Raw genomic sequence first — 27,383 nt, forward strand, 5'->3', positions numbered from 1 at the left:
TAGAGGACAGAAGTTCTCTCACTGCTGACCCACCTGATTCTCATAGCCACTTGGCCTGGAGGTCAAACCCTCCCTGGAATTAGCTACAACAATCAAGATTTATCTATAAGACTGCGAACAAAGACCACTAGGGGGTGCACCAAGGAAGCATAACAAAATGCGGAGACAAAGAAACAGGACAAAATTGTCAATGGAAGAAATAGAGTTCAGAACCACACTTTTAAGGTCTCTCAAGAACTGTTTAGAAGCTGCCGATAAACTTAATGAGATCTACACGAAAACTAATAAGACCCTCGATCTTATATTGGGAAACCAACTAGAAATTAAGCACACACAGACTGAAATAACGAATATTATACAGACGCCCGACAGCAGACCAGAGGAGCGCAAGAATCAAGTCAATGATTTGAAATGCGAGGAAGCAAAAAACATCCAACCGGAAAAGCAAAATGAAAAAAGAATCCAAAAATGCGAGGATAGTGTAAGGAGCCTCTGGGACAGCTTCAAGCGTACCAACATCAGAATTATAGGGGTGCCAGAAGATGAGAGAGAGCAAGATATTGAAAACCTATTTGAAGAAATAATGACAGAAAACTTCCCCCACCTGGTGAAAGAAATGGACTTACAGGTCCAAGAAGCGAGGAGAACCCCAAACAAAAGGAATCCAAAGAGGACCACACCAAGACACATCATAATTAAAATGCCAAGAGCAAAAGATAAAGAGAGAATCTTAAAAACAGCAAGAGAAAGAAACTCAGTTACCTACAAGGGAATACCCATACAACTGTCAGCTGATTTCTCAACAGAAACTTTGCAGGCCAGAAGGGAGTGGCAAGAAATATTCAAAGTGATGAATACCAAGAACCTACAACCAAGATTACTTTATCCAGCAAAGATATCATTCAGAATTGAAGGTCAGATAAAGAGCTTCACAGATAAGGAAAAGCTAAAGGAGTTCATCACCACCAAACCAGTATTATATGAAATGCTGAAAGGTATCCTTTAGGAAGAGGAAGAGGAAGAGGAAGAAAAAGGTAAAGATACAAATTATGAACAACAAATATGCATCTATCAACAAGTGAATCTAAGAATCAAGTGAATAAATAATCTGATGAACAGGATGAACTGTTGATTATAATAGAATCAGGGACATAAAAAAAAAAAAAAAGTGTGGTTCTGAATTCAATATCCTCCATTGACAGTTTTGTCCTGTTTCTTTGTCTCCGCATTTTTTATGCTTTCTTGGTTCACCCCCTAGTGGTCTTTGTGCCCAGTCTTGTTGTAGTTAAGCCTTGATTGTTGTCGGCAATACCGGGGGTGATTTGACCTCCAGGCTAACTGGCTATGAGCCCAAATTATTATTTCTTTTCTCATCTTTGTCATTTACATGAGGCCCTTCTCCAGATCCTGAACCCTGAACCACACAGGACGTGGTTCACACAAGTTTTGTTGATTTATTAATAGGTACTTAATTTTTGATTGTATGCACTTTTGTAAATTAATTGTGTATTCTGCAACCTTGCTAAACTCACTTATTCTAATCGTATTTTGGTAGATTCCATAGGATTTGGACATTCTATTTTTATGTCATGGATTATTTTAGTATATTTCATAATTCTATTTCATCTCCTTTATTAGCTTACTAAATACAACTTTTGTTGTATTATTTAGTGGTTTATAGTATATATCTTTACCTTTTCATGGTTTATCTCCAAGTGACATTATACAACTTCACATCCTATATAATAAAGAGCTAATATGCAAATGGTCATCATACCCTCATGCCATCATGCCGTAACAGCTCAGACACTCAACATTGGGGAGAGAGGAATGGGGACCAGCCAGGCACAAATAAGCTCGTGAGAGAGGCATGGGGACCAGCCAAGCTGTGGCCCAGGAGAGGGACAAACTGCCCGCCCCAAGGTCCCGGGCAGCTGTGGCTGTGGCCCAGGTGAAGCCACCTGCCCATGGTCCCCTGTGGCTGCAGCTGGTCCGGGCAAAGTCAGCTCGGGTCCTGGGTGCCTGTGGCCGGCCAGAGGGAGGGAAGCTTGGGTCCCGGATGATGCCTGCAACTGGCCCGAGGAGGGAATCCTGGGTGCAGGGCGAGGCAGAGGCAGTTAGGGGTGATCAAGCCAGCAGGGGAGCAGTTATGGGCGATCAGGTAAGTAGGAGAGCAGTTGGGGGGATCAGGCAGGCAGGCAGAGGTGGTTAGGGGCGATCAGGCAGGCAGGCAGAGGTGGTTAGGGGCGATCAGGCAGGCAGGCAGAGGGGTTAGAGGCGATCAGGCAGGCAGGCAGGTAATCAGTTAGAAACCAGTGGTACCAGATTACGAGAGGCAGTCGGACATCCCCCGAGGGGTCCCAGATTGGAGAGGGTGCAGGCCGGGCTGAGTGACCCCCCCACACACATGAATTTCATCCACCGGGCCTCTAGTATCTATATATATGAAGAGCCAGTGTCCATAACATCCAAAACAACCAAAGGCTCTACTGAACACCAGGCTGCACATGCAGCATGCCGAGTGGGCTGAACTGCTGACCTCTCAGAGAGAGAGAGAGGCAGGGACTTTCAGCGGGGACTTGCGTGAGGCTGTCTCATGGCACCCCACATCCCTCCCTGACCAACCACTGTGACTCCAAGCTAGCGAGGGCCACCTCCAGGCCACAGCCCCAGTTTTCACACCCCATCTCAGGCCTGAGAGTGCAGCGCTGGGCAGGGGTGACCAGGGGTCCGGGAATGTGGCACGAGGGGCTGGCGTGGCATGGGTGAGAACTTTACACCACCAAGTTCTCTGCTTCCACCCTGGCCCACGCATCCCTACTCCCTCCCCTTGGTGGCCTGGCTCCTGCCTATATGCTTGCTGGGCAGACCCGACTGCACCGGGGAGTGAGCCATGGTGATCGGATGGCCACTTGCTGGGACAGGATGGCCGGGCCATGGCTATTCACAAGGGCAACGAGGCCTGTGGGGCACCAAGTCTGGCTTTGGTGGGGCCAGTGGTAGCCTGAGGCCACCCCAGCCCCCACAGGTCCCGGGTTGGACAGTGGCTCAGCGGTGAGTGGTGTCTTCATGCCTAAGTCAGATGTCTGAATACCGGCTTAGGATGTCCCAAGCCAGCAGCCAGACATCCTTAGCATTGCCTTGGAGGCAGGAGAAGCTCCCACCACCGCCACTGCACTTATCAGCTGTGAGCCCAGCTTCTGGCTGAGTGGCACTCCACCAGTGGGAGTGCACTGACCACCAGCGGGCAGCTCCTGCATTAAGCATCTGCCCTCTGGTGGTCAGTGCACATCATAGCGACCAGTTGTTCCACCATTCAGTCAATTTGCATATTATCCTTTTATTATATAGGACTAGTGGCCGGGTGAACAAAATTCGTGCATATTAAAAGGGAATTAATTAGAGGAAATATTTTAATATTGCTATTTGCCCTTTCTCTATAATAGAAGTGTCAGAGATGAAAGAAAATTAGTAAAATGTATATGAAAGTCTCCTTCCTGTGAGAGTCTGGGGCATGCCGCGGCACCCAGAGTCAGGTCCCCACCCACCCACTCATGCCTTGAAATTCTGCGAGACTCAGACCCAGCGGGGGCGGGGGCACAGCCTCAGGTCCCCCAGCCCAGTGCCGGGCAGGGGGCGCAGCCCCAGGTCCCCCGTCAAGCCCCGCTGGGCGGGGGGTGCATCCTCAGGTCCCCTGCCCTGGCCTCAGGTCCCCCATCCCCGGAGCAAGGGTGCGAGGACATGAGGGCGCAAAGGCGTGACAACCATTTGCATATTAGCTCTTTATTATATGAGGATGGTAGATAATGCATTTGATTGTATCAATAACCTTTCATTGAGGCTTTAATCACACCTTTTGATACTTCAGTGATAATTTCTCTTTACATTCATTCTTTTATAACATTGTTCCCTAGATATTCAATGTAAGGAAGTCTCACCTATTTAATAATATTGTAAGCTCCTTGATGGTGGTGGATATATTTTAAAGTCCTCTGGTACTCACAGTGCTAAACCTGACATGTGATGGTGTTTTCTGAAGTTAGTGGCTTGTGAATATATAGAGTGCAATGGAAATAGGAGTAAACTTAAGGTTCTTGAAATATCAAAACTCTTAAATTGTCTAAAAAACATATACAGCAAGTCCAATGATCATTTAAATGAAGTCACTAAAATAGTGTGTAGGGCCACACCTGTTTTTACTTCCCAGAACTTGTGAATCAGGCTTTTTTACCAAGTTGGTTTACACAATTTAATACGAGTAAGTACCTCTGGCCTAGTCTCATTTTCGGAGTTCAAAAGTTATCAGGTTAGCATGCCCCTCCTGTTCTTTAAGGAGAGTCAGAGCCCATTCCAATATTTTATTTCTCTTATTCTACCATTTAAATGCCAATTGTAGGATACCATGTAATTTCTGTTCTCAAGAAATGCAGTGTGAAGCTGATGTATTTAATGTGTAAAGGGCTCTGTGTTCACAGTAATCTGTTTTCTTTCATAATTTTTCTAGTTGAAATGCCAACCAAGCCAACACACTTCCTTCTGGCACTCACTATAAGTACCAAGTTCAGGTCATTGCCCTTAACTCATCTATTCTTTCTGTGTCAGGCTCATTTACTGAGCTTCCCAATCTACTTTTTGTGTGATAGGTAAATTCATCATAGTTCAAGTCCTTAAATAATGCTTTTTCAAGGCTTGGATGAGTTGAATGAAGGTTGAGGAGCAAACAAAAGGGAAAGAATGAAATACATTTTATATTTATGGAGCTCAGGAGGAAACCCCCCCCCCCCCGCCTCTTCCTTATTGACAGTGTCTTGGTTCAGGATTTCATCACCACTTACTAGAACTATTGCAAAAGCCTCCAACTTAGCTTCCTGCCTCCAGACTCTCTAAACTACACTTAATTCTTCACACTCTTTGCACCCTTATGCCATTCAATTCCAATGATGTCTCCTTTGCCCAGAAACCTTCAGCGGCTCCCTACAATGCAGGAGAAAATTAAGTCTTTCCAAATAGAAAGTATTCAGATAACAACAATCCTGTGTAATGAGTAACACTGAGTGATTCCAAGAGTATATACTTGGGGATTTTATACATTTATTCAAACAGTTATATACTATTAGAGTCCCAGTGCATGAATTTGTGCATGGGTGGGGTCTGGCCAGCCCTCTCTGATCAGGGCCTGATTGGGCTGGGCCAGCCGAGAGGAGGGGCTGTGGGCAGTTTGCTGGCCACCTCGGCCCCTGGTCAAACTCCCAGGCGAACTCCCGGTTGAGGGAACAATTTGCATATTAGCCTTTTATTATATAGGATTTAGTAAAATCATTTGGCAAAACTGATATAGCCCAAAACAAGTTTGTTGAAGTGATGATTTGATTGAAAAAGAATATCCCCAGAAACACTGCCATTTTTTAGAATTTGAGGTGTTTCCCCTCGCCTTTTTTAGTCTGTGTAGCTTGTTTTCATCCAATTATTCCTACTCTGTGTGTTTAGAACATCAAACATTTTGAAACAATCTAAATATTTAACCATTTAGAGGCAACTGAAGCCTACACACAGCTCCAACAATAAAGAATTGGGTTTTGTTTTTTGAGAGAGAGAGAGAGAGAGAGAGAGAGAGAGATGTGAGAGGGAGAAACATCGATCAGTTGCCTCCTGTATGTGCCTGGACTGGGGAGTGAACCCACAACCTGGGCATGTGCCCTCATTAGGAATGTAGCCCGCCACCTTTTGGTGTACCAGATGCTTCAACCAACTGAGCCACACTATCCAGGGCAATAAGAATTATTTGTAAAGGATTATAAAATGTATGTATAGTATGCATAAATGTTATATGCAGTGACCTTATAATAATTTATTTTGAGCAATTTGTAAGATATGTAAAGTCATAAAAACATTGCCAAACAAGGAGATCAGCTATAATTTAAAATAAATGATAGAAACTCCAAAATTCTAGATCTTGATTGTATTATTTTGTGGTTTTATTTTACTTTTCTTATTACAAAACAATTGAAAATATTAGCACTATCCTCTAACCAAATGAGCTAACTGGCTAAGCACAATTCAAAATATGATAGAAAAGTGAGAAAAGGCAGACAAACACACAGACACAAACAATCCACAGCTCTCTGCTTAATACAGTTACTTCTAGATCTTCTAGTAAAAGTGGAATCATATGATGCATACTATTTGAAAGCAACTCCATTGTATTTGTGCAGTCCTCCACTGTTAAACATTTAGGTTGATTTAAAAAATCCTATATTTTTTGTACATTTAAGTTTTTATCATTTTTTTGCTATCAGGAGTAGCACAAAGCAATAATAACTAGATAAAACTGATTTGAAATAAAATAATAAAAGGTTTGGGCAACCCCCCCCCCATAGTTCTGAAAAATGGTTTAAATTTTTTTAATTAAAATTTTTTATTGTTGACACTATTACAAATGTCCCTTATTTCGCCTTCCCCTTTGCCTACATCTACCCTGACTCCACCATCTCTCTTTTCCCTCCCCAAACTATTGTCTGTGTCCATGGGCTGTGCATATATGTTTCTTAGCTAATCCCTTCACTGTCCTTTATCCAGTCACCTTCATCCCCCTCCCCTCTGACATCTGTCTGTCTGTTCCATGTATCCATGCCTCTGATTCTATTTTGTTTTTCAGTTTATTTGTTCATTAAATTCCATATATTAGTGAGATCATATGGTATTTGTCTTTCTCTGACTGGCTTAATTCGCTTAGCATAATAATTTCCAGGTCCATCCATGCTGCCACAAAGAGTAAGAGTTCCTTCTGTGTAGTATTCCATTGTGTAAATATAATGCAGCTTTTATATCTATTCATATACTTGTGGGCACTTGGGCTGTTTCCAGATCTTGGCTATTGTAAATAATGCTGCTATGAACATAAGGGTGCATATATTATTTCTGATTGGTGTTATGGGATTCTTATGATATATATATACCCAGAAGTGGGATTGCTGAGTCAAAAGGCTGTTCCATTTTTAATTTTTTAAAGGAAAATCCATACTGTTTTCCACAGTGGCTGCACCAATCTGCATTCCCACCAACTAGGGTTCCCTTTTTTCCACATTCTCACTAGCACTTCTGGTAGGTGTGAGGTGATACCTTATTGTCATTTTAATTTACATCTCTCTTATGATTAGTGATGTTGCTTATTTTTTCATGTCTTTTGGCCATCTGTATGTCCTCTTTGGAGAAGTGTTTATCCAGGTCCTTTGCCCATTTTTGGATTGTTTGTCTTCCTGGTGTTAAGTTGTATTAGTTTTTTATATATTTTGGGGATTAACCCCTTATCAATGAATCATTGGTGAATATGTTCTCCCATATGCACTAACCACCAATACACTAACCACCCCCTGATGCACTAACACTCTGTACAAACCAGCACTAGTGAGCAGGGATATTCATCTTTAAACAAATGACCTGCCCAAGATGATGAATTTCCCTCCAAATCAGGCCTTTTGAATAAGAACAGACAGATGCAACTTGCTGTCTGTAAACTAGCAGGAACAGATCTGAGACTGTATTATTTTCTCACCTAGGGATAAGAAATGGGCTGTTCTTTATACTTTACTAGAGGCCCAGTGCATGACATTTGTGTATGGATAGGGTCCCTAGAGGCTGCCAGCTGCCAGCCGGCTGGGGTCTCCCTTCCCAGAGTTGATTGGCCCCGCCCCTGGTTGAAATCCCAGTCGAACTCCTGGTCAAGGGGACAGATTTGCATATCAGGCTTTTATGATATAGGATTATATAGGATAACCAGGATCATATTACCAAGTAACAAATTTAATAATTTGGATCTCTTCTACTTAAAAAATATTAGGTATCCTCTGCTCTGTTAGCTCTTTGTCCATTTTACCAATACCACATTGTCTTGATTACTGTAACTTGGTAATTAGTCTCAAAATTAGAAGTGTTGTTCTTCGAATTCCATTCTTTTTCATTGGTTATACTACATCTTTTGCATTTTCTTTTTTTTATCTTTTGCATTTTCATGTGAATTTTGGAATCAGTTTGTTAATTCCTACAATAAAGCCTGCTGGAATATTGATTTGTGGAGAATTGCCACCTTAATGATATTGATTTGCCCATTCCATGAACATGGTATATTTCCCCATTTGTTAGATCTTTAAATTTATCTCAGCAATAGTTTGTAGGTTTCAGTGTACAGGTGATCTTTTCTAGTCTTTTTTTTTCTTTTCTAGTCTTTTGTCACATTTATCCCTAAGTATTTCACACTTTTTGATGCTATAGCAAATTATACATTTTTTTAAATTTCATTTTCCAATTGCTTATTGCTAATGTATAGAGCTATAATTGATATTTGTATATTGGTGTTTTGTCTTCTGCAAGCAATCCAAACATGAAGGGACAGCTGATGCTTTGTGTGTGTGTGTTTTTTTAAAGTTATAATACCAATTCAGCAGAGATAATCTTTTCAACAAATGGTGCTGGGACAATTGGATAGTTATATACAAAAGCAAACAAATACACAAACAAAACAAAAAGAGACCAAACCAAAACAACACTGCTATTGGGAATGCAAAATAGTACAATTACTTTGAAAGCTGGTTTGTCAGTTTTTTTAAAAAAATTAAACATCATGTGTCATATGATCCAGCCACTCCTAGTCATTTTCTCTACTAAAGAGAAATAAATGCCTATGTCCACACAAGAACCTAAATGTGAATGTTCATAGCAGCTCTATATGCAATAGCCCCAAACCAAAACAATGTAAATGTCCATGTAACATGTGAATGGGTAAACAAACTGTGTGATATCCATGCAATGGAATAGTACTCAGCAATAAAAAGAAAGGAACTATTGATACAAGTTACAGTGTGGATGGATTCTTAGAATAGTTACAATGAAAGGAAGAATCCAGGCAAGAAAGAGCATATACTATGGTTGCATTTATATAAAATTCTAGAAGATATAACAAATTAATAGTGACAGAAAGCAGATGGTGTTTGCCTGGGTGACAGAGCCCTTTGGGAGGTAAGGGGTATGAAGGACATGAAGAAACTTCTGGTAATGATGATTATGTTTATTCTCTTGATTGTGGTGATTGATTCATGAGTGTACACATTTAACTTTAAATTTATCAAATCGTTCAATTTAAATGTATGCAGTTTATCTGTCAATTATCCCTCAGTAAAGCCGTTTAAGAAAAACTAAGAAACATGAGGAGTTATCAGATGGCAGCAGAACCTTGTGAGGTTAAAGAGCAATGCTGTGGTTGATGAGCTTTAAAAACCTTGACTGCAGTTTTGCTCTCTGCACTTTGACAGCTCATCTTTGCTGGGTTCTGACTAAAGCTGTATTTCCTTTCACACTGCAATCGAGTTGCCCCAGGCCACTGGCTGTCTCCTACATCTCCTCAGGGGTCATGCAGGACACTGGTTAGCCAGGTGGGAGGACCTGAACAATCACCAACATAACTCACATTCTCAGATATGGGAGAAGTCCAAACATAGCCTTCTGAAAGCAAAACTTCATGGAATCCACAAAGCTATGGCGTTAACACCAACCCAGCCAGGATGGATGGCTCTGATCAAGTACTGGCTAGACTGGTCTGACTGACTGACTGGATGTAAATGATTGGGTGTCTTGCCTTAAACACACACACACACACACACACACACACACACACACACACACGAGGGGGAAGGAAGTAAGAGATATTATGGATTTACTAATCCCCGAGGAGCCCAAGGACGCCTTTCAGTGGGTCCATGACCCCAAAATCATATGCAAGTTTTGTAAGTAAATGTATTTATGCTTTTTTTTTCCCTGGGGAGAGAGTACATAGCTTTCATCAGACCCCTCAAAGACCTCCCAGACTAAAAAGATTAAGAGCCAACGTGGATAAATCCACACATCTATTATTTCTTCTTCCTCCTCTCTATCTCCCAGGAGAAAAATGTATTCGTCACTTATTCTATGCTTTCCACTGAGATTACATCTATGCGACCTACACCAAGCCATCACCAACAATTTCATTTCTTCGCCTTTGCCTGGGAGCACTTACTCCATGCTGCCCCACGATCCTGCGCCCTGGCACAGTTCCCAGCTGCTTAGGAATTGGAGTTGTTTCCAGGTTCCCAGATGTGCAATCTGGCCGACGCCTTTTCTCTCCCCAGGGACGCAGTCCCTAACCGATCCTACTACTACCCACGCGTGTTACTTGCTTTTGTCTGAGGGTATTGATGGGGTCGTCTTCCCCGATCTCTGCGGGGACTGCCTGCTTTGCAACATTTGTACAGCTTTCCTTCTGGGGTTAGGAGAACCGCGCTCATGGTTTCTCGAAATTGCTGTAAAACTCCAACTCGGATACCCCATTGCAAGCCCCGGGTTTCCCCCTTTGCCTCGGAAATCGGGAAGAAGTTGTATTAAAAGCCTGGCCTCTCAGCTCCCTCCCTTGGGGGTGGGTCGGGGCGCAGAGACTGGCGCTCTGCTCCTAGCCACTGCTCCCTCCACGTGCTCCCCGCAAGCGGGTGCCGCGCCCCCTCCCTGGCCGGCGTTCACCCTTTCCTACCCCACCGAGTCCCCGATTCCCCGCTGTGGGGGGAGAGCTCAGCGCAGTCCCCCTGCGGCTCCCGGGCCTCCTCCCACCGCCCCAAGGGCGCACGCCTTTCCCTACCCGGCGTCTGCGGCGGCCGGAGCAGCAGTAGCAGCAGCACGGGGAGTTCGATGGCCCAGCAGTCCCGGAGCGGGTGGCGGGCCATGGCCTCAACCTCGCCCTCGCCCTCGCCCTCGCCGGCACCTGCAGATGCCCAAGGGTCCGGGAGGAGGCAACGGGCACAGTTTTCGGGACTAGCCGCCCCGCGAGTCGCATTCGCTTTCGCTTTTACTTTAGCCCCCGGAGGGCTGGGGAGAGGTGAGAAGCGTGACAGATCTGTGACTCAGCATCCCCTCTGGAAAAAGCCCCGGCAGCCGCAGGGGGTCCTAGTGCGGCCCCGGCAGTCCCTGGAGCAACGCGAACCCCGCAGAGCAGAGTCCCGAACCGTCCCCTGCGGAGGACTGGATCCCTGCCCCGCTTCTCTCCTCACCTCTCATCCAAAAGCCCAGTGGGTCTCGGGTCCCAACGCAGAGGGAGTGGGCAAAGCCGTTGGGAAGCAAGGTCATTCGAGTAAACCCGGCCGGTGGGCGTTCACACCTGACTTCTGCTCCAGTCGTTGACCTTGTATAGCTTGTCTCCTCCTGTCGCTCCTACTTCACCTTCCGAGTTTCCCTTCATTCCTAGACCATGGGTTAGTCAAGTGGCTCTGCGCTCCCTCCACCAATCTGATCCAGTTATGGTGGGGGAAGGAACCTCATTGGTGGGTGACCCCGGAGGTGTCGCCCCAGTGTGGCTGGCCGGGTCACGTGCAGGGAATAGCAGCCCATGCATGCCACCTGTTCACGCCTGCTGGAGCCTTGTTTACTGGAAACTAGTGCAGTATCACAGTGAGGAAATTGACACTGACACAAATCATAGCGTATTGGAATTTTGTCAGTTTTCTGTGAATTCATTTGTATGTGTTTAGTTCTGTGCAGTTTTGTCAAACACACACACACAGTAGACAGATAAATAGATAGATGAGATCTGTAACCACCATTGCCAGGATCCCCCTCCCAGGATCTCTCCTGTTACTCTTATATAGCCACAGCCACCTTCCTCTCTCCCCTGTCCCTGAACCCTGGCAACCACTGATCTTTTTCTCCATCTCTATAATCTTGCCATGTGGAGAATGTCATGTAAATGTAACCATACAGTTTGTAACCTTTTGAGGTGGGCTTTTTCATTCAGTATAATTCCCTTGAGGTTCATTCAAGTTGCTGTCCTTTTTATGAGTAGTACTGATAGTTTCTTTTTTAAATGTATGAATCTCTGCCATCCATACCCAAATAGCTCTGCTTTCATATATGTACTAGTGGCCCAGTGCACGAATTTGTGCACATTGAAAGGAAATTAATTAGAAGAGCTATTTTAATATAGCTATTCGCTCTTTCTCTATAATAGAAGTGTCAATCAAATTCACGATCGACCATGTCAGATGAAAACACAGACACACATGCGATTGGTGCCAGCGAGAGCTTTATATGTATTGCACATGCATGAGTCAACTTAGCCTTTTTTATATATAGCATAAACTTGCTTAATTAGACCTGCTTTCTGATTTAGCTAAACTTTTTCCAGCCCAGTGAAGCACCCCAACTTCTCTTTCAGGTAATTGTCAGCAACACAGCAGTAAATATCAACATGAAGCAGATTATTATTGTAGATCACTCAGGGAGAACAAAGGGTAAAATATTAACCTGCAGCAGTGTTTGACTATATTCTGTGCAGTGAGAAAACCTGAAGTCATTTTCCAGGTCCACCATTTCTTCTTTTCAGTGGGGTCAAGTTTCTAAGCTTTCTAGATCACTGTTTTTTGGCTAGTGAAAAGAAAATAGGATTCCACCGTGTCTCCCATCTACCTACTCCAGGACTTCCGTGAGGATCAAATGAGATGAGGCACTGGAAAACACTTCACAGACATTTGGTTAAAGTGTAAAATGTTTCCACCTGGCTATAAAGCAAGTCGTGTTCCTGGGCTGAAGAAACTGCAAGGAGGCTAGTCACTAGGAAGAGGAAGCCAGGCATTCTTACGTGACATCATTACCCAGATGGTCAGACACTTAGCATATTAATCATATATATATATATATATATATATATATATATATATATATATATATATATATATATATATATATATATATATATGGTTTCCTAGGACTGCCACAACAAAGTACCAAAAACAAGGTGGCTTAATCAAAAAATTAATAGAATTAATAAAAGAATTTGGTAAAGCCCAGCCATTGTGGCTCAGAGTTGAGCACTGACCCATGAACCGGGAGGTCATCAGTTGGATTCCTGATCAGGGCACATGCCCGGGTTTGGGGCACGATCCCCAGTAGTGGTGTGCAGGAAGCAGTCAATGGATAATATTTCTCTCTCATTGTTGTTTCCATTTCTCTATCCCTCTCACTTCCTTTCTTGCCAAAAATCAACAAAACTATTTTTTAAAATTCGGTAAAGAAGCAGGATACAAAATTAATATATAGAAATCTGTGGTGTTCCAATACACTTATAACCAACAATCAGAAGGAGAAATGGGGAAAAAAACTTCATCAAAAAAGGATAAATTTGGAATAAACTTAACCAAGGAGGTGAAAGACCTCTACAAAACTATGAGACACTGAAGAAAAAATTGAAGAGGATACAAATAATAAATGGGAGGATATACTGTGTTCTTAGATAAAAAGGACAAATATTGCTAAAATGACCATATCACCGAAAACTATTTATAGATTCAGTACAATTTCTATCAAAATACCAATGTCATTCTTCTCAAAACTAGAACAAGTAATCCAAAATTTATATGGAACCATAAAAGTTCCTGAATAGCCAAAGCAATATTGAAAAAGAAGAACAAAGTTGGAGGTATCAATCTTCCTGATCTCAAACTATACTACAAACCTATAGTAATCAAAATAGTGTTGTACTAGCACAAAAACAGACACATAGATCAATGGAACAGAATAACAATCCTAGAAATAAGTCCTCACTTTTATGGTCAGCCAATCTATGACAAAGGTTACTAATCTAAACACTGAAGTAATGACAGTCTTTTAAACAAGTGGTGTTGGGAAAACTGGACAGATACATGCAAAAAAGAAAGAAGAAAGAAAGGAAGGAAGGAAGAAAAAAAGAAGATCATTCTCTTATAGCATAAACAAAAGAAACTTAAAATGGGCTAACAACTTAGATGTAAGGCCTAAAACCATAAAACTCATAGAAGAAAACAAAGGAAGTAAACTATCTGACATCAGTCTAATATCTTTTGAACACATCCCCTTGAGCAAGGAAAACAAAAGTAAAACTAAGCAAATGGAACTACATCAAACTAAAAAGATGCTGTATAGTGAAGAAAACAAAACCCTCAACAAAACAAAAAAGCAAACTACTGACTGGGAGAATTAATTTGCAAATGATATGTCTGATAAGGAGTTGATATAAATATATAAGAAACCCATGCAACTCAATAACAAAAATTCACTACAATAAAAAAATGGGGAGGGGACATGAAAAGACATTTGTCCAAAGAGGACATACAGATAGCCAACAGACATATGAAAAGATGCTTAACATCACTAATCATCAGGGAAATGCAAATCAAAACCATAATGAGATACTACCTCACATTAGTCAGAATGGCTTTTATCAAGTCAACAAATAATACGTGTTGGTGAGGATGTGGAGCAAAGGGAACCATCATGCCAAGATCTCCCGTTGGATATGCTGTTTGGGAAGCTTATTGGATTCTGCTTTGATGTTGTCTGAAGCTGGCCACTGGGTGTATTGGTCCTGGGCCTCTTGGGAGGGACTCTTGTGTAGGCCAATGTCAGATGCTGTCTGTGCCTGGCCCTCGGCAACCTGTTTGGAGTTACAAGGGATCTAGTTTGTGGTTGCTTCCGTTGGGCTTGGGTGCAGTCCGAAAGGACCAAGCTGCACACCAAGGCCAGCTTGTTTCAGCACTGGGCCTGGGACAGGTCGGCACAAGTGCTAAAGCACCCTGAGACCCACCACGCCCTGCCTACCCCTGCTGGCTGCCTATTGGGCTTAGTCACTGAAAGAGCCTCTGGCAGAGTAGGGAGAATGGGGCTAGTGGACCTCCCCGGAGGGGGAGGGGGTGGGTGTAGTTTTCACCCCAGAGCCACAAGACTCTGTCTCAGATTTTGCTCCAACCTTGGCAGGGTGAAGCCACTAAGAATTGTGTGCGTGGGGGCTGGTGGGGCCTCTGAAGCAGGGAGGTTGAGTCTGCTGGAAGCTGGGAGGGTGGTTTTAACTGATCTCCCATTGAGAAGGAAGTGCCAGTCAGGTTCACAGGGAAAGGGAAAGTGGTGGGAATAGCCCCTGCCTCAAAGCCAGACAACTCAGTCACTGACACCCCCTGAGTCTGCCTAGACCTCTACACCCTAGCCAAGGCAGCTGACTCAAGGCAGGGCCTAAACTCCACAGTGTGGGGTGAGAGGGAGTCTAGAGGGCGGGGCAATTGGTCGTCCCCCTTCCTCCCTCCCACCCACCACCACCCAAAGGGGAGTGCTCCACCCAAGAAAGATGGCATGGAAGAATGACTCAGCACAGAGATCCTGGCAGCTTTCCCTTCAACTTTCTCCCAGAACCACAAGCCCCACTTTCCTCACAAAACTCTAGTTCACTCCACCCTTCTTCCCCTAGAGCCCAGGGTGAGTGGCTGTGCATTGGCCCTTTAAGAGGATGCCTGTGTCTACAGCTGGACTCCGTCTCTCCCTGGCAGACAGAAACCCTGCAGCTTTTCACAGCTGGATGTTATGTGAGTGCCTCTTCCCAGCTCTGAGGCTCTGGGCTGTGAGCCCAGCTTGGGGTTTAGGCCCCATGCTTCTGAGGGGAATCCTTCACAGTGGAGAGAACTTCAGCCTCCACCTGTGGGAGCAGAGCCAGCCTTTTTTGCGTCTCTGCCCTTCCTACCAGTCTCGATGTGGCTTCTTCTGTAAATCCTTGTTTATTCCTCTTCAGCTAGCCTTCAGTTGGTGATTCAGGATGATTTTTCTTTAATTTAGTTGTAATTACAGTTTGTTCGTGGGAGGAGGTGAGCATAGATTCCATCTATTCTACTGCCATCTTGAAATCTCTTTAAGGCTAATGGGTTCTTATTCTTCCTCTTCTTTCTTTCCTTTCCTTTTCTGTGACTCTTCCTTCTTCTCCTCCTCCTCCCCTCCCACAACCTCTTCCTCCTACATCTTGCTTTAGAATTTTTAAATTTTAAATTAAGATGTAATTCACATAACATAAAATTCACAATTTTAAAGTGTATAATTCAGTGGTTTTTAGTATATTCATGATATTGTGCCACCAGCACCACTGTCAAATTCCAGAATATTTCCATCACTGGAAAAAGAAACCCCGTACCTGTTAGGAGTCACTTCCAATTTCCTGTCTTTTGTCCCTGGTAACTCTAATCTACTTTCTGTCTCTATGGATTTGCCCATTCTGAATAGTTCACATAAATAAAATCATACAATATATTATTTTTGTTTGGTTTCTTTCACTCAGCATAATTTTGTTCAATGTATCAGTACTTTATTTCTTTTTATTACTAGATCATATTCTATTAAATAGATATTCCACATTTTGTTTATTCATTCACCTGTTTATGGACATTTGAGTTGTTTCCACTTTAAAATGTTTTAAGTGATTTTTAGAAAGAGATAAAGGGAGATGGAGAGAGAAACATTGATGTGAGAGCAATACATATAATGGCTACCTCCTGCACACCTCCAGAAAGGATCAAACCTACAACCTGGGCATGTGTCCTGACCAGGAATTGCACCAGCAACCTTTCAGTTCACAGGAGGACACCCAACCAACTGAGCCACACTGGCCAGGGTTGTTTCCACTTTTCGGCTATTATGAATAATACTCCTATGAACATTCATGTACAAGCTTTTGTGTGAACATATGTTTTCAGCTTTCTTGGGTCTATACTTAGGAGTAGAATTTTTGGTCATATGGTAATTGTAAGGTTCTTGAAAGCCATCAAGAAGACTTGGGGAGCCATTTTGGGACCATGCACGATTAGTTCTCAGGCTAGTTGTATATAGTGTGGATGATGCATTTCTAATGCTCACCAAGTGATAGTGTAATTGGCTTTGGGAGATACTGACTTAGGAACTAAGGCAGGATAAGTCTGTGGGAATCAGCATAAAGGCATCAAGTTGTTAGAGCTAACCTGGGAAAACCAAGGCAGTAAAAATGAGGTGGAGAAAATGAAAGAAAACAAGTCCATTCACAGAAGAAGTTTTGCTTAAGAACAGAAAAACAAACATTGGCTATAAGAGAAAAGAATTGATATGCGATACTCAAAGTATAAAAGTACCACACTTACTTATTTTTGTAAATCATATCATATCTGGCTTCAAGTTTCCACTTGCCAAGATCAACAATAATCTGATATCGTCCCCCCCCACCCACCCTCATGGCAAATAATTCTCTTCCCTTCCCTTGGGTTTTGCCAGGACCCAGGAAAATAGGGAGAGGCCTGTGACCTGTTTCTTCTCTCTCCTCCCCTCTCCTCCCCTCTCCTCCCATCTCTTCCCCTCTCCTCTCCTCTCCTCTCCTCCCCTCCCCTCCCCTTTCCTCCCCTCCCATCCCCTCCTCTTTAAAATATTTTTTATTGTTGATAGTATTATAGATCTCCCATTTCCCACCCCCCCTTTACCCTCCTCCTCCCAGCCCCGCCCCCCCAGGTCTTCACTACACTATTGCCTGTTTCCATGGGCTATGCATATCTACAATAATAAAAGAGAAAAATGGTAATTGGCGTACAACGCTACCCTTTTCATTGGCTAATAAGGGCTATATGCAAATTAACTGCCAACTAAGATTGGCAATTAACTGCCAACAAGATGGCAGTTAATTTGCATATGTAGGCACAATGCAGGGAGGCGAAAGGGAAAGCAGGAAGAAGCCCCCTGCCACTGACAGTGATCGGAAACCCAGGGGGGAGCTAAGAGCTGGGGGGCAGGGCAAAGGCGGCCCTGCCCCCGAGCCATGATCGGAGAATCAGGTGCCTTTTCCGCCCTGGCCAGTGATAGCAGGAAGTAGGGGTGGAGCCAGCGATGGGAGCTGGGCACGGTCGAAGCTGGCAGTCCCAGGAGCTAGGGGTCGCTTGCCTGGGCCTAAAGTGAAGCCCATGATCGCGGGGCCGCTGCAGCTGCAGGTCCCCGCTGCCCGGGCCGGACGCCTCAGCCAGAGGCGTCAGGCCTGGGCAGGGGCGGAGCCTGCAACCGCGGGGAGCTGGGGGTCTCCTGCCCAGGCCTGACACCTCTGCCGGAGGCCTCAGGCCTGGTCAAGGGGCTGATCCAGTGATTGGTGATCGGAGGGTGATGAGGGTCAACTCCTCTGGCCGAGGCATCAGGCCTGGGTGGGGGGCGGAGCCGGGGATTGGGGGTATATGATGGTCCCCTTGCCCAGGCCTGAAGCCTGGGTCAGAGGCATCAGGCTTGGGCGGGGGGTGGAGCAAGCAATCAGAGGGAGATGGGGGTCCCCTGCCCAGGCATGATTCCTGGGCCAGAGGCCTCAGGCCTGGGCAGAGCCAGTGATCGGGGGAGATGAGGGTCCCCTGTTCAAGCCAGTGAGGAGGGTGATGGGGACCTACGCCTCTGGCCGAGGCATCAGGCCTGGGCAAAGGGCAGAGCCAGCAATTGGAAGGGGCTGGGGGCAGAACCAGTGATGCGGGGAAATGAGGGTCCCCTGCCCAGAGGCGTCAGGCCTGGGCAAGGGGCCGATCCTGCGATTGGAGGGTGATGGGGGTCAACGCCTGAGGGCTCCCAGTATGTGAGAGGGTGCAGGCTGGGCTGAGGGACACTCCCCCCCCCCACACACACACCCAGTGCACGAATTTCGTGCACCGGGCCCCTAGTCAGTATATAAGTTCTTTGGCTTATCTCTTCTTGTCCCCCCAATCCCACAGTGAGGTATGTCAGTCTGTTCCATGTCTCCATGCTTTGGGTCTTATTTTGTTGGTCAATTCATTTTGTTCATTAGATTCCACAAATAAGTGAGATCATGTGGTATTTGTCTTTCTCAGATTGGCTCATTTCACTTAGCATAATATTTTCCAGGTCCCTTTATGCTGTTTCAAAAGGGAAGAGACCCCTCTGTTTTACAGCAGCATAGTATTCCATAATGTAAATGTCCCACAGCTTTTTTATCCATTCACCTACTGATGGGTACTTGGGCTGTTTCCAAATCTTAGCTATTGTAAATAATGCTGCTATGAACATAGGGGTACATATATTCTTTCTGATTGGTGTTTTAGGGTTTTTAGGATATATTCCCAGAAGTGGGATCGCTGGGTCCAATAGACCCAGGAAAATAGGGAGAGGCCTGTGACTTGTTTCTTTTTTTATTATTTTCAGATGATCATTGTCCAGACCCACCCTCCAAGCTTTGGTCTCTATAAACCCACCTGACTCCCTTCTAGGTAGCCCATCCCCAATCCCTTCAAAATACTTTTTGCATATCCAGTTATCCTCAAAGACAGTCTAGGCTGTTTATCTCAGCCTAGGTCTTCCTCCAGAAAAAAAGCCTATTTGGGTCAGCCACTTTGATGTCCTGCAATCAAATAAACAAATGTCAAACAAATAAACAATCTATAAACTTCATTCCTGAGGCAGGAGAGCTCCAAATTCTGGAACAGAAAAGCTTGCCTACTATTGAGGGAAATCACCCCTTTCCTCTCTGTGATTAATCTTTGGTAGCAAAAATCTCCAAGAGGCCAATTTATTTTTTAATAATTCAGTTATATTAATTTAGAGCCTCATATTATAATTTAATCACCTTTGTAATTGAAAAATGAAGCTATGAAATGAATTTTGATCTTTAAATATTTAAATATATCAGAGTAGAGTGAGCTTAACAACTTTTTAATGTTTCATTATTTTTTAACTCAACGTTGCTTTGAATTTTACTTTTTGATTGTCTTTGAAACCAGTACTGTATATGTGGAAATAATAGGACCTACACCATAGGGTAGTTGTGAGGAGTAAATGAGTTAATAAAAGCATTTTGAGCAGAGCCTGACATATAATAAATGCTCAATAAGTGTTAAATAAATAATTACAGTATATAATGTTTACTATGTTGTTCTTTGTGAACTACCTAAGCTGATTGTAGAGAAAATTGTCAGCTAAAAGTGTTCAGTACAAGTTAGGGGTGAACAAGCATTCAGAGATATGTAACCCATGATACTGAGCCAAGCCATCTGCCGCAGCAGGATACCAGGGCACCAAGGAGGTGGATGGGAGGCCTCATGAACAGATGGTGAGGGTAGAAACTCCACCCTGGGTGGAACTTCTGACAGTTGGGACACATGTTCCCACTGCAGTATCGCTTTCTTTAGCAAAACCACACCCAACTAAGATGATAAACTTGTAAAGCAAACCACCCCAAGATGAAACAGGATCATGTTCCGCCCCCAGTTACAACAAATGACATAGGGTATGGACCCTCACCTACCTAAGAGCTCGAGTTGGCCTGTCACCTTCGGGGCACTTCTTTAATGCTCACAAAATATTTCTGCCCTTTCTCTTCTGCCCCACCTTTTCTTTACTTTCCTCAACCCATCACCCGGTGAGTTTGGTTCATGAATTTTAAAATTTTAGAACTTGGAAGAAGAGGAAAACCTTTTGCTTTCTCATTTGTTTTTTGATTTATCTCTAAACTCAGGACAAAACTAAGAAAGAAAGTGACAGAATCTTTGGGTTTTAAAAATGTAAACCCAAGATTTATTTGGGAGTTTCAAACCCAAATGCCTGTCAGGGCCAGAAAGCAGGATTGGGGAGCATGAGACAAGAGGAAGTGGGCTGGAAGCTATTGCAGACCGTAAGGGAGCAATGTGTGTGCAGTGACACTAGATTTTTAATTTTGGAAGAAACTTTGAAAATATAGGTCCTTGTGTGAAATCGCCTCATTTATGAATAGAGACTATGCAAGTCAGACAAAGCCCATCTTTAGGCTTTGCAAATATAATATACTAGTGGCCCCGGGCACGAAATTCTTGCACATTAAAAGGAAATTAATTAGAGGAAATATTTCAATATTGCTATTTGCCCTTTCTCTATAATAGAAGTGTCAGAGAAGAAAGAAAATTAGTAAAATGTATATGAAAATCTTCCTCCTGTCAGAGTCTGGGGTGTGCCGCGGGACCCAGAGTCAAGTCCCTGCCCATCTGTGTGCACCTCGAAATCACGCGAGACCCATACCCGGCCAGCCCCACCCCCGTCAAGCCCCGCCAGGTCGGGGGGGGGGTGCAGTCTCAGGTCCCCCAGCTTAGCACCAGGGTGGAGGATGCGGCCTGAGGTCCCCCATCAAGCCCCACTAGGTGGCACGGCCTGAGGTCCCCCGTCAAGCGCCACTGGGTGGGGGGTGCAGCCTCAGGTCCTCTGCCCCGGCCTGGTGCCACACAGCCTCAGGTACCTGCTTATTGCTTGTTACGGGAACCCTGCCTCCGCTGTGGGCGCAGCCATCTTGTGTTACAGGAACCCTGGCTTCGCTGTGGGCGCAGCCATCTTGTGATGGCATGACGGAGTAAGGATCAATTTTCATATTACCTCTTTATTATATAGGATAGTAATCTTTTTATTCAGACTGCTATTAAGTATTTCTATTCCTCCACCATGCTAGAAATCAGAAATATTAAAATATTAACTTACTAGAATGAGTTTGGTTCATGGATTTTAAAATTTTAGACATACGACCAATCAAAATAGCAGTAAAATCTCTTACATTTCTCTTAGCAATATTTTTCCTGATATGTCTCCTCAAGCAAGGGATACAAAAGAAAAAATGGGACTATATCAAACTAAAAAATTTTTGCATGGCAAAGGAAACTATTAATAAAACAAGAAGACAACCTGCTGAATCAGAGAAGATATTTGCCACTGATAGTCCCAGTAAGGGTTAATGTCTGAAATGTCAATGGGGTGTTGAAGTCCCCTACTATAACTGTATTGCTGTATATTCTATCTAATAAAAGACAAATAGGGTAATTAACCAAATCTCTGATACGCTTCCCATTGGCTAATCAGGGTGATATGCAAATTAACTGCCAACCAAGATGGCGGCCGGCAGCCATGCAGCTGAAGCGAACATGAGGTTTGCTTGCTCCAGTGATGGAGGAAGCCAAGGTTCCCCACCTGCCGCGGCCCGGCTCTGAGCCTGAAAGCAACAGCTCCGAAAGCAACTATGTTTCAATTATAGAAGCTAAACAAACCCCAGATACCTGCTTTCAGCCAGCCGAGGTCTCAAGGCTGGAGCTGCAACAATGTTTCAATTATAGAAGCCAAATAAACCCCAGATACGTGCTTTCAGCAGCTGAGGCCTCAAGCTGGAGCCGGGCCTCAGAGCTGGAGCTGGCTCTCAGCTCCAGTGACAGCCATAGAAGGTAAATAAATCCCAGAATAAAAAATAAATAAATAAAGGAGAGGTTGGGAGTTTCAGTCACCCGCCAGACTGAAAACGGCTCTCAGCCCCTCACCCAGATTGGCCAGGCACCCCAGTGGGGACCCCCACCCTGAAGGGTGTGTGACCAGATGCAAACAGCCATCATCCCCTCATCCAGGCTGGCCAGGCACCCAAGCGGGACCCCCACCCTGATCCGGGACACCCTTCAGGGCAAACCAGCCAGCCCCCACCTGTGCACCAGGCCTCTATCCTATGTAGTAAAAGGGTAATATGCAAACTGATCCTAACAGCAGAAAGACTGGGAATGACTGGTCACTATGACACACACTGACCACCAGGGGGCAGACTCTCAATGCAGGAGCTGCCATCTGGTGGTCAATGAGCTCCACATGGGGAGTTCTGCTCAGCCACAAGCCAGGCTGATGGCTGCCAGTACAGCAGTGGTAGTGGGAGCCTCTCCTATCTCCTCAGCAGCGCTAAGGATGTCCGACTGCAGTTTAGGCCTGCTCCCCGCTGGCAAGTGAACATCCCCCGAGGGCTGCCGGGCTGCCAGAGGGATGTCTGATTGCCATCTTAGGCCCAATCCCCCGGGGAGCGGGCCTAAGCCAGCAGGTGGTCATCCCTTGAGGGGTCCCAGACTGCGAGAGGGTACAGGCTGGGCTGAGGGACCGCCCCCCCCCCCCCCCGTGCACAAATTTTTGTGCACCGGGCCTCTAGTCCTATCTAATAAAAGAGAAACATGGTAATTGGCGTACAACCGCTACCCTTCCCATTGGCTAATCAGCGAGATATGCAAATTAACTGCCAGCCAAGATGGTAGCCAGCAGCCAGGCAGCTTGAAACTAACATGAGGCTTGCTTGCTTCAGTGACGGAGGAAACCAACGTTCCCCGCCTGCCTTGCCGGCCTCTGAGCCTGCAGTTTAAGAAACATTGTAACAAATATAGAAGCTAAACAAAACCCCAGAAACCTGCTTTCAGCGAGCCGGGATCTCAGAGCTGGAGTTGATACAGAGTTTCGATTATAGAACCAAAACAAACCAGATACCTGCTTTCAGGAGCGGAGGCCTAAGAGCTGGAGCCTCAGAGCTAAAGCTGGCCCAGAATAAAAAAAGAAAAAAGAAAAAAAGGAGCGGTTGGGAGCTTCCATCACCCGCCAGCCTGAAAACAGCCCTCAGCCCCTCACCCAGACTGGCCAGGCACCCAAGTGGGGACCCCCACCCTGAAGGGTGTGTGACCAGCTGCAAACAGCCCTCATCCCCTCACCCAGGCTGGCCAGGCACCCCAGTGGGGACCCCCACCCTGATCCAGGACACCTTCAGGGCAAACCAGCCGGCCCCCACACGTGCACCAGGCCTCTATCCTATATAGTAAAAGGGTACTATGCCTCCCAGCACCGGGATCAGCGGAGCTGCGAGGCCTCCCGGCACCGGGATCAGCGTGACAGGGGGCAGCACACAAACCCCCTGATCGCCCTGCTGCTCTGTGTGTGACAGGGGGCGGGGTCACAACCTCCCTATCGGCCCTGCTCTGTTGGTGACAGGGGAAGGCACCCCAACCTCCTGATCAACCCTGCTCTGTGCCTGATATGGGGGAGCTCCCCAAACCCCTGATCGCCCTGCGGCTCTGTGTGTGACAGGGTGCGGCGCCCCACCTCCCCCCTACCCACGGGCCCTGCTCTGTGTGTGACGGGGTAGAGCCATAACCTCCCCATCGGCCCTGCCTTGAGTGTGACAGTGGCGACGCCCCAACCCCCTGATCAGCCCTGCTCCGTGAGTGATAGAGGGTGGCGCCCCAACCCCCTGATCCGCCCTGCTCTGTGTCTGACAGGAGGCGGTGCCCCAACTCCCCTATCACCCCTACTCTGTGCGTGACAGGGGGGAGCTCCCCAACCCCCTAATGGGCCCTGCTCTGTGCGTGACAGGGGGGAGCTCCCCAACCCCCTGATCGACCCTGCTCTGTAGGTGACTGGGGGGAGCTCCCCAACCCCCTGATGGGCCCTACTCTGTGCATGACACGGGGGAGCTCCCCAATCCCCTCATCAACCCTGCTCTGTGCGTGACAGGGTACGGAGCCCCAACCCCCCTGATGGGCCCGGCTCTGTGCGTGACAGGAGGCAGCACCCCAACCCCCTGATGGGCCCTGCTCTGTGCATGACAGGGAGGAGCTCCCCAACTCCCTGATTGACCCTGCTCTGTGCGTGACAGGGTACGGAGCCCCAACCCCCTGATGGGCCCAGCTTTGTGCGTGACAGGGGGTGGCGCCACAACCTCCCTATCGACCCTGCCTTGAGTGTGACCGGGGGTGGTGCCCCAACCCCCCAATCGGCCCTACCCTGAGCATGACTGAGGGTGGCATCGCAACCTCCCAATCCGCTCTGCTCTGTGCATGACAGGGGGCGGCGGCCCAACTCCCCAATCGGCCCTGCTCTGAGCCCGACCAGGGGCTGCACCTAGGGATTGGGCCTGCCCTCTGCCACCTGGGAGCAGGCCTAAGCCAGCAGGTCGTTATCTCCCGAGGGGTCCCAGACTGCGAGAGGGCACAGGCCGGGCTGAGGGACTCCCCTTTCCCCCCCCGAGTGCACAAGTTTTTGTGCACCAGGCCTCTAGTATATGTATAAAACGCCAGCAACCAAAAGGCAGAACGACCAGTCAACCAGTCGCTATGACACACTCTGACCACCAGGGAGGAGACACTCAATGCAGGAGCTGCCACCTGGTGGTCAGTGTGTTCCCACAGTGGGAGTATTGCTCAGCTGATGGGGATGAACTGTGCTCCCACAGTGGGCTGGTCCCCATAGGCCATGCCCCCAACCAGTGCACGAATCCAGTGCAAATTGTCCCCAGGAGACGGGGAATTTGATCGCTCGCTATGATGTGCGCTGAACACCAAGAGGCGGCGCAGAATGTGGCGGGCAGCCAGCGGCGGCAGTGGGGTGCTGAGGGAGCTAGGGAAGGAGAAGGCGGGGAGACTGGGAGGCAGGGAACCTGATCAGCCCTGATCACTGGCCAGGGTTAGGGACCGTACCCATGCACCACTTTCACTTATAAGGCAACCTCTAGTTGCCTTATAAAAGAACATGCATGCCCATTTCTGGGTATAAATATTATTTACCGCAGTCTCTACTGTTCGTATACACACCAAATCCAACATTCAATCCAAATTACAAGAGATACCAAAAAGCAAGATAAAAATTAGGTAAAGCACGGTACTGCCGCGTTGCTGGAGGATCATCTACCCTTTGGTACAGACAAAAGAGCAGTTAGCAATTGGACAGGAAAAGAATGGCACTGAAACAGATTTCCAGCAACAAATGCTTTGGGGGATTGCAGCAAGTTTTTGAACATGACAGTGTTGAACTGAACTGCAAAATGAAATTTGCCATCTACTTACCACCAAAGGCAGAAACTGGAAAATGCCCTGCACTAATATTGGCTGTCTGGTTTAACTTGCACAGAACAGAATTTTATATGAAAATCTGGTTATCATCATGCTGCCTCAAAACATGGCCTTGTTGTCATTGCTCCAGATACCAGCCCTCGTGGCTGCAATATTAAAGAAGAAGATAAGAGCTAGGACTTTGGCACTGGTGCTGAGTTTTATGTGGATGCCACTGACCATCCTTGGAAAACTAACCACAGAAGGTACTCTTATGTAACGGAGGAGCTTCCTCAACTCATAAATGCCAATTTTCCAGTGGACCCCCAAAGGATGTCTATTTTTGGCCACTCCATAGGAGGCCATGGAGCTCTGATTTGTGCTTTAAATATATTTTATTGATTTTTTACAGAGAGGAAGGGAGAGGGATAGAGAGTTAGAAACATCGATGAGAGAGAAACATCAACCAGCTGCCTCCTGCACACTCCCTACTGGGGATGTGCCCGCAACCAAGGTACATGCCCTTGACCGGAATCGAACCCGGGACTCTTCAGTCTGCACGCTGACGCTCTATCCACTGAGCCAAATCGGTCAGGGCTGATTTGTGCTTTAAAGAATCCTGGAATATACAAATCTGTGTCAGCATTTGCTTTAATTTCCAATCCAGTGCTTTGTCCTTGGGGCAAAAAAGCCTTTAATGCATATTTGGGAGCAGATCAAAATAAATGGAAAGCTTATGATGCTACTCATCTTGTGAAGTCCTTTCCAGGTTCTCAGCTTGACATACTAATTGATCAGGGAAAAGATGACCAGTTTCTTTCAGATGGACAGTTACTACTTGATAACTTCATAGCTGCCTGTACAGAATAGAAAATCCCTGTTGTTTTTAGGTTACAAGAGGGTTATGATCATAGCTACTACTTCATTGCTACCTTTATTACTGATCACATCAGACATCATGCAAAATACCTGAATGCTTAAAAAACTTCAGATATGAGAATCTCTTCAGGATTATAAAAATTATAATAAACAATTGCAGGGAAATAAGATTTTAAAACATTATATTTCATAGCTCTAAAAATGCTTCATTCTATAGTTGAATCACCTTCTGAATAAATATATGAAACATTTTTAAAAAATTAGGTAAAGCAGTCAACAGAGTTAGACACAGAGGTGGTGCACATGTTGAAACTATCAGAGACCTTAAAATAACTGTAGTTAATGTTAAAAGGTTCTAGTAGAAAAGTTGAACAACATGAATGATGGGGAATTTTATCAGATGGAAATTCTAAAAAAGAGTGAAATGATAATACTATAAATGAATACCATTTTTATGGGCTAAATTGTGACCTCCCCTTTTCCCCCTCTAATTTATATGTTGAAGCCCTAACCCCCAATATGACTGTGTTTGGACATAGGGCCTGCCCTAGCAGTCTAATACAACCATGATATGAGACATGAAGAATTCCTTCAACAGATTTATTAGCATAATGGGCTTAGCAGAGGAAAGAATCAGTGAATTTGGAGATAGGTAAATCTGAAATATAAGGAGTAAAAAAGGCAGGACAAAAATAAAACAGCATCCAAAAGCTGTGAAATAATATGAAATGTTCTAAACACACATGCAACTGAGTCCTATGAGGATTAAGGGAAAGAGGAAGACAGAAGAGATAATAGCTGAGATTTTCCCAAAATGAATGAAAAACAACAACAAACTCCAGATCCAGGAAGCTCAGAGAACCCCAACCAACACAAATAAAAATACAACTAGCACATCATACTCAGACTGCTGAAAATCAATGGTAAGGGGAAAATCTTAAAGATGGCATGAGAATAATGAAATAGTCTATATTCAGCAGACTTTACATTAGGCACTGTGCAACAGAAGAAGATGGGGTGACATATTTAAAATACACATGGTCCCAACTTAACAATGGTTCGATTTGTGATTTTTCA

At 45.4% G+C, this 27,383-nt stretch overlaps 1 protein-coding gene and 1 pseudogene across 7 annotated transcripts in view; one reads left to right on the forward strand and one right to left on the reverse strand.

Moving 5' to 3' along the window:
• The window catches only part of IL15RA (interleukin 15 receptor subunit alpha), a 40,598-nt gene extending 29,289 nt beyond the window's left edge, over nucleotides 1-11,309 (reverse strand). For 6 of the 7 annotated variants that reach the window (XM_059663513.1, XM_059663504.1, XM_059663533.1 and 3 more), the window contains exon 1: nucleotides 10,658-11,059. In XM_059663513.1, the coding sequence (XP_059519496.1) occupies nucleotides 10,658-10,742 (85 nt within the window). In that variant the 5' untranslated portion in view covers nucleotides 10,743-11,059. The other variant, XM_059663487.1, reaches the window with a different exon arrangement.
• A 13,953-nt stretch (nucleotides 11,310-25,262) lies between these two features.
• Nucleotides 25,263-26,566, forward strand: LOC132215385 (S-formylglutathione hydrolase-like; annotated as a pseudogene).
• The last annotated feature ends 817 nt before the right edge of the window (nucleotides 26,567-27,383 follow it).

The sequence above is a fragment of the Myotis daubentonii genome, chromosome 1 (assembly GCF_963259705.1).
Source record: "Myotis daubentonii chromosome 1, mMyoDau2.1, whole genome shotgun sequence".
In the NCBI taxonomy this organism is placed as follows: domain Eukaryota; kingdom Metazoa; phylum Chordata; class Mammalia; order Chiroptera; family Vespertilionidae; genus Myotis; species Myotis daubentonii.